The 7,417-nt window shown below is 38.1% G+C and overlaps 1 protein-coding gene across 1 annotated transcript; it reads right to left on the minus strand.

The window, feature by feature from the left end:
- Positions 1-1,067: 1,067 nt before the first annotated feature.
- LOC756535 (beta-2 adrenergic receptor-like) lies at positions 1,068-1,754 on the minus strand. The gene has a single exon (XM_001195531.2). It carries the CDS (start codon positions 1,752-1,754, stop codon positions 1,068-1,070), a length of 687 nt encoding a protein of 228 aa, XP_001195531.2.
- Positions 1,755-7,417: the final 5,663 nt, after the last annotated feature.

The raw sequence follows: 7,417 nt of genomic DNA on the forward strand, positions 1-7,417 counted from the left end.
CGAGTTAGTGAGCATAGTGAACGAGAGGGGTGAAGGTGACGAAAGTGCCTACCCCCTCACAGGTTTTGAAGTTTTGTTCTATTACAAAATTGTATTCCTTAGCAAAACTATAGTATGAAAACAAACAATATACTTTTTTCACATTTCACTTTTCTACATTATTTAATTGTATATTTGAAGGATATTATGCGAAGGAGCATAGCTCCTGAGCCAGAAGATTCGAGGGGGGACCTTTCCCCCCGTCCCCCCGGGATCGCCGCCCCTGGACACAGTCATATGCATTCTGAGCAGTCAGACAAAACAAATGAACCAACTAATTACCAATCAACCAATACACTCAATGTAAACTGGCAAAGATGCAAAGCAGAGGAACCACCTAAACAAGCACCTATAGGTTCCTTTCATGTGATACAAAATTGAGTACTTATTTGAATAGCTACGTACAGGTACTTCTTTTGTCAAAGTATTACTTTGATGTATATATACACATAAATATATCGCAAATATATCACAAAGTAAAATATGTATAAATAAGTAGTATCCTAAAGGTATATATGAGTGACTGAGTAGGGGAGAGAAAGAGAGAGATTAAGAGAGAGGGAGAGGGAGAGAGAGAGAAAGAGAGAGTAGGAGAAGAGAGAGAGAGGAGAAGAGAGAGAGAGGGGGAAGGGGATGTGTAGAGTAGAGAGAAGGGGGTGTGTAGAGTAAAGAGACGGGGGTAGGGAAAATAATGATCTCAGTAATAATTTTCAGGTGCAGATCGATCAAAACGTTGTGTGATATCAATAAATATGTCACAGGCTAAATTCTCATCAAGAAATTCAGTTGCGCCAACAATGAATGCACGTTGTTAAAGAGGCGTCATTCCGTTTGGGTTATTGAAGAAAAATCAGGGCGTGCACCTGATTCTAAGCAATGTTCATTTATCATTTTGCATTTAGCTCCCTCACGATGTCATGGCTTGTCAACGGTAGCGCCAGCTGTCGTAGACGCATTCCTGCGTCAACAAAGGACGCATCGTCACTTTTGTTGTTAATAATTAATTGTCACTTTTATGATGGAGTTGATTACATAGGAGGGACGTAGGGTAATTGATAGACCGGCACATTCTCATGAACATCATCACGTGGTCTGATACAAGCACCAAAGCAGTTACGTAGCATCTTGAAAAGAACGTTGCGATAGGACTTATTCATGATGCAATAGACGCAAGCATTCCACCAGCTGTTAGAAGTAATAGCATACCTCACGAAAATGGTCAGAACTAGAGGGACATTGATACTAGGTATAGGGTTTAGGAAGGTGATGATGGTACTTGGTAACCAAGCTAGATAGAACACACCGGTGACAACAAGGATGGTCTTAAGTCCTTTCGTTCCTGCTGCACTCGGCAGCGGTAATGCGATGTTACCGGCGTTGACCGCGGTTTCCTGTGCGGCGATCTGACCCGCATGGCGACGTGAGATGCACACGAGCCGAGCGTTCATGAATGTAGTGATAACAACAGCAGTAAACGGGAGGATGTTATAGATGATGTGACTTGGATTGATAAGAGATAGGCAGATACTAGTGAAAGGATTACAAACACCGGTCAGTACGCTCTGCAGATAGGATCCAGTGGAGAGGAGAAGAGGAACTATTATCACAGCGGTTAACGCACTGATCATACGCTTACGGGAAGCGATCGTGATGTACCGAAGCGGTCGGGTTACCGCGACATACCGGTCTCCGGATGCTAGCGTCAAAATCAACATTGATTGCCATACAGACGCTGTGCACAAAACAACAATAGTGTCGTAGACGAAAGTTGGAACAGGCACAAGTACAAATAAGACACCTGAAGTTGAGCAGATTAACCCAGTGAATAGATCAACAACTGCGAGACACATGAGACAAAGTTTAGTATTATCACCAAAACAGTTTTTAACTCGCGGAACGGTCACGATATTAGCGCAATTGAAAAAAATGGAAAGAAGTGCGCTGATAGAGTAACCGATGATGTAGAAGTTTATCTGCCATTTAATAGGGAGGTATTGGCCGTCAATATTATCCGTTGTGTTTGAATAATTTGCGTATTCGTTGGTAAGGTTCTCCATGTTATATCAAACCCTTCTAAGCCACAGTACATTTATCTCGGGTGTGAAGAACTGATGTTCATATGATGCTGTTTTTATGCATCTATTGTATTACCTATCTCAGGATGATTTTATAGAAACTCGTTGCAGTCAGTTTACTTGAAGTGAATGGTTCCACTGCGGCGTAGAGAAAGAAAAGGATTTCCTGTTTAGCATGATCAAAGAGCCGATAAAATACTTGAAGGGAAATTACAGCGATTTATCTTTGACCTTTTAAAATGAGAATTCGTCTTTAACGCTCTTTAAGAATACTTAGAAAATGTTGATCAAGAAAGCCAATTAAAACACCCTGTACACGCACGCACACAAAGACACTCACTGATCCTACTACTTAACATGACGGTGTTTCATCAGTTTGGTAAATCTTGAGTTAAAGTAATTGCCATACAATTGAGAATTTAAAAAACGGATTTTCTCAAATTGGACGCAAACAACGCACTTGTTCAGAAGATACTGCACTTGATTGTCGGCCTACATATACAGTGATATATGTTCTTCAACTCGTTTGATATACCGTCGTAATCCACTCGGGCAAGGCTATTCCATATTACAGACCTATAAATAACTTGAGATTCATTCAAATCATACATAAGCCTTTTGATAGCTAAATTTTTTGTATTCGCAGTTTTAATTGTAATCTTTATATTTTTCAAGTATTTATCTGTACACTTTTCGGTATACACTCACGGAGCCCTTGGACAGTTGTTGTTAAAGTACAGAGCAGACCAACAGGGGCGTCGCCAGACCTTTTTCAGTGTGGGGGGGGGGGGGAGGGGTGTGTAGAGGCCACCGATTACCGACAAAACTCGCCACCAATTACCGACAAAATGTCTACAAATTTAACCCTATAAACCCGGAGCCGAAGCCTCATTTTTTTTCTTCATATGAACTATCTATAGTACCTGCGTATGCGCAAATGGTCCTTTTCCTCGAGGACATAAATATAAGAATTATTTCGTCAACTTAGTCAGCATCATATAGCTATATATTTAAATGCAGACGCGTAGCTAGGATCTTATTTTAGGGGGACGGTAGTGAGCAAGCGAATCACTTAAAGAGCACGTGAAGCGCACTCCCTTAGGGGGTGGGTGAAGGGCATCCCGCCCGAAGCGCGGAAGCTTAGACGTTTCATAAAATTATTAGAGAAAAAAGACGATTCGTTGTACCGTTCTCGACTCTTAACCCTTGTCTGAATTAAGTCCCCCCCCCCCCCTCCCGCGCGAAGCTTTGACGTTTCATTGAATTATTTTTAGAAAGAAGCTATTTATTTACCGTTCACGTACGACTCTTAACCCTAATTGTCTGAATTCAGTTTCCCCCCTCCCGCGCGAAAGCTTTGACGTTTTATTAAATTATTATAAAAAGAAGACGATTTGTTGTACCGTTCTCGACTCTTCATCCTTGTCTGAATGAAGTTTCCCCCCTTTCAACGCGGAAGCTTTGACGTTTCCTTGAATTATTATAGAAAGAAGACTATTCGTTGTACCGTTCGCGACTCTTAACTCTAAATGTCTGAAATCAGTCCCCCCCCCCCCCCCCCCCCCCCTTACACCCGCGCGAAGCTTTGACGTTTCATTGAATTATTTTTAGAAAGAAGCTATTTATTTACCGTTCACGATTCTTCACCCTAATTGTCAGAATTCAGTTTCCCCCCTCTCGCGCGAAGCTTGGAAGCTTAGACGTTCTCTTAATCCTTGTCTCATTGTCTGAATGAAGTTTCCCCTTCCCGCACGAAGCGCGGAATCTTAGGCGTTTCATTAAAATATTAGAGAAAAAAAGACTATTCGTTGTAACGTTCTTGACTCTTAATCCTTATTTTAATTCAGTTTCCCCGAAAATTTTAAACCTCTGATTTCTTTAGCTGATATTATAGGAAAGTGAAACTTCGAGAAAATACAAGTATTATAATTGCAGTCTCTCTCGAAGTCGTCACAGCGGATAAAAAGTCACAGTCACGTTTCCTTAAATTATTAGAGAAAGGATACGATTCGTTGTATCTTTCTCGACTCTTAATCCTTGTCTGAATGAAGTTCCCCCCCCCCCCTCCCGCGCGAAGCATGGAAGCTTTGACGTTTCATTGAATTATTTTAGAAAGACGATTCATTTACCGTTCGCGACTTTTGACCGCAATTGTCAAGATTCAGTTTTCCTCCTCCCGCGCGAAGCGCAGAAGCTTCGACATTTCCTTAAACTATGAGAAAAAGCAGAAGATTCGTTGTATTGTTCTCGACTCTTTATCCTTATCTGAATTCAGTTTTCCCCCTCCCGTGCTTGGCACGGAAGCTGAGACGTTTCCTTAAATTATTAGAGAAAGAAGACGATTCGTTGAACCGATCTTGACTTAATCCTTATCTGAATTCAGTTTTCCCCCTCTCGCGCGAAAGCTTAGACGTTTCCTTAAATTATGAGAGAAAGACGACGATTCGTTGTACCGTTCTGGACTCTTAACCCTTGTCTCATTGTCTGAATGAAGTTTCCCCTTCCCGCGCGAAGCGCGGAAGCTTTGGCGTTTCATTAAAATATTAGAGGGAAAAAAGACTATTCGTTGTAACGTTCTTGACTCTTAATCCTTATTTCAATTTAGTTTCCCGGAAATTTTAAACCTCTGATTTCTTTAGCTGATATTATAGAAAAGTGAAACTTCGAGAAAGTACAAGTATTATAATTGCAGTCTCTCTCGAAGTCGTCACAGCGGATAAAAAGTCACAGTTCGTAGGAAAAAAAAAACTTGTCGGCCTACCAACATTATACATCTCACCAACTTCAAACTTTTGCATTGATATAGTACACGAGAATCGAGCAAGAATACCGACACAGCAACATATTTATGCGTGTCTTTTTTGCTCCCTCGACAAGACGACTCCACCCAACAACCCCCCTCTTTCTTTTATTCCCACCCCTCCTGTCTCAGGCTCTTACTCCCCCTCTCTTTCCTTTTTCTTTCTTTTCTTTTCTTTTTTCCTTTTCTCCTTTTCTTTCTTTTCTTTCATTTCGTTTCTTTCCTCTCCTCCCTATTTTCTTTTTTCTCTTTCTTTCTTCTCTCCTCTTTCCTTTCTTTTCTTTTCTTTTCTTTGTTTCTCTTCTTTCCCTTTCCCTCTCTTTTTTCCCCTCCCCCTTTTTTATTTTTCCCGACGGCAGCGCAATTTTACCGACAATATCGTGACAGGTGGGGTGGGGGGTGTCGCACCCCCCCCCCACACCCCCTTTAGAGACGCCCCTGCAGACCAACAGAATCAAGAACCGAAATCGATCTACTCGGTATACGTCACCTGGATGGGTAATGGCAATAGCTGGTTGGGAATCAAACCCTTAACCTCGTGAATAAAGTCTAGTGAAGAAACCACTACACCAAAATACCACCAAATTTCACCTCCACATTGTCACCTTGATCGTCATGCAACTTATTTTCTTTACATCTACATCTCAATAAATACTGTTTAGTGAAATAATCATGATACAGTAAATGAATTGAATACATAATTTTCACAAAAAGTAAGTTTCTTTTATTCTAGCACATGCTTATTTTAATATACTGATTTGATTAGACAAGGTGATTTAATCACATTAATACATTGATAAATTTCATACATATTTTTCTTAGCATTTCAAGGTAGTTGGTCAAATTTAATACAGTATTATTATTTTCATAAACATTTACAAAGACGTTGGCATTTCAAGGTGATTGACAAATATTGATAAATTTATGTAGACATAATCAGTGACATAAACGTTTGAAGACGGTTGGTCTTATTAAAACATAAACACAACTAATGGATTAATTTAATATAAGCTCTATTATTATATAATATAATATTGACTCATGATACATTAGCACTGATTTCATACACATGTAACACTTACACTAGCTTTTCAAGACAGTTTTAACTAGTCAAATTGATGACTTAACTGATAAATGTCATAATCAGTAGCAATAAATGTACAATTTCAAGATGATTGATTCAATTTAATTAGCAGTTAAAAAATGTTAACTAACAAATTCTCATCCACATGATATATATAACATTTGAAATTCAAGGTGATGGACCCACATTAATAAATTGAATATCTATGTATTTAATAAAATCATGAACTACAGACCAATGAACAGAAAGGGCTCTTTGCAATACTCAACTGTTTAGGTACAGTGAAAGGTAAAGACCAGTTTTGGAAACGCCCCCTCTCAAAAAAAATGAAATAGAAGCTCTTATTACCAATCATGTGAAAGAATGTTTTTACTAATACGTGATGATACAAATTTTATTTGGAAACCGCCTACTAATTGATATACAGTGTGTATTTGGTAAAGTATTATATCTATTTGGACCTGATAGATATCGCGCACATGTCGCGTAGTCCCATATACATCTTTTTGTATACAGTGCTTGTTACTCTTTACCAAGCCTGGGCCAAATTTCTTATTACTTTGATGATTCCAGAACCTTGCAGTACACATCAATACTTATATGCTAGATGATCAACCTTTTCTGATCGATTCCACAACGTTTCTTTCACAATGCAATGGCATGACCACAACAGGTCTTTATCTTTAACATTGTGAGAGCTTTGAAAGTGTCAAGTTTGTAATCAATAAGAAAAGTAAACATTTTCTCACAAAAGTGTTAACTGTCGGTAATTACATCCAGTTAACAACTAAATTATTTATGCCCCTTGTGAATTTGATGTCTTTTGTGTTTTAACTCAAGAATTAAAGGTGGACGGCACAATTAGGGCCTGCAGTGAATATTTTTTAGATATAAGCTTTAATAAGTCACATTCTCAAGAAACATACTTTTTCACATACTTAACAAATTACGAAATATGGTAAGGGTATGAATGATTTAGTTGTTGACTGTTTATCTAGGAAACCTATCCATTAAAAACACCTGTCTTCATGCAGTCAACCTGCTTAACGCACTAAAAGTACCTGTAGACTTCCTTCTTACCTGGGATGTGTTTCACAAAGACCAAGATCGACTTTAAGTTGGACTACAAATGAACAAAGTGATATTTGTATCATTTTTGTTTCCTTGAAAGCAGATATTATAACAATAATAATATAACAATCATAACAGTACTACCACATGTATTTATAATAATAATAATACAAATAATAATGATAATAATAATGATGAAAATAATAATAATAATAATAATAATAATAATAATAATAACAACCACAACAGTACTTACACATGTATTTATTATTTATAATAATAATAATAATGATAATACTGATAATAATATTACAAATAATGATAATAATAATGAAAATGATAATAAAA

The sequence above is a fragment of the Strongylocentrotus purpuratus genome, unplaced genomic scaffold (assembly GCF_000002235.5).
Source record: "Strongylocentrotus purpuratus isolate Spur 01 unplaced genomic scaffold, Spur_5.0 spur5_scaffold_19, whole genome shotgun sequence".
In the NCBI taxonomy this organism is placed as follows: Eukaryota; Metazoa; Echinodermata; class Echinoidea; order Camarodonta; family Strongylocentrotidae; genus Strongylocentrotus; species Strongylocentrotus purpuratus.

What these genes read in the sequence shown, in the direction of transcription:
- LOC756535 (XM_001195531.2), bottom strand. Translation starts at nt 1,754, where the DNA reads ATGTTGATTTTGACGCTAGCATCCGGAGACCGGTATGTCGCGGTAACC.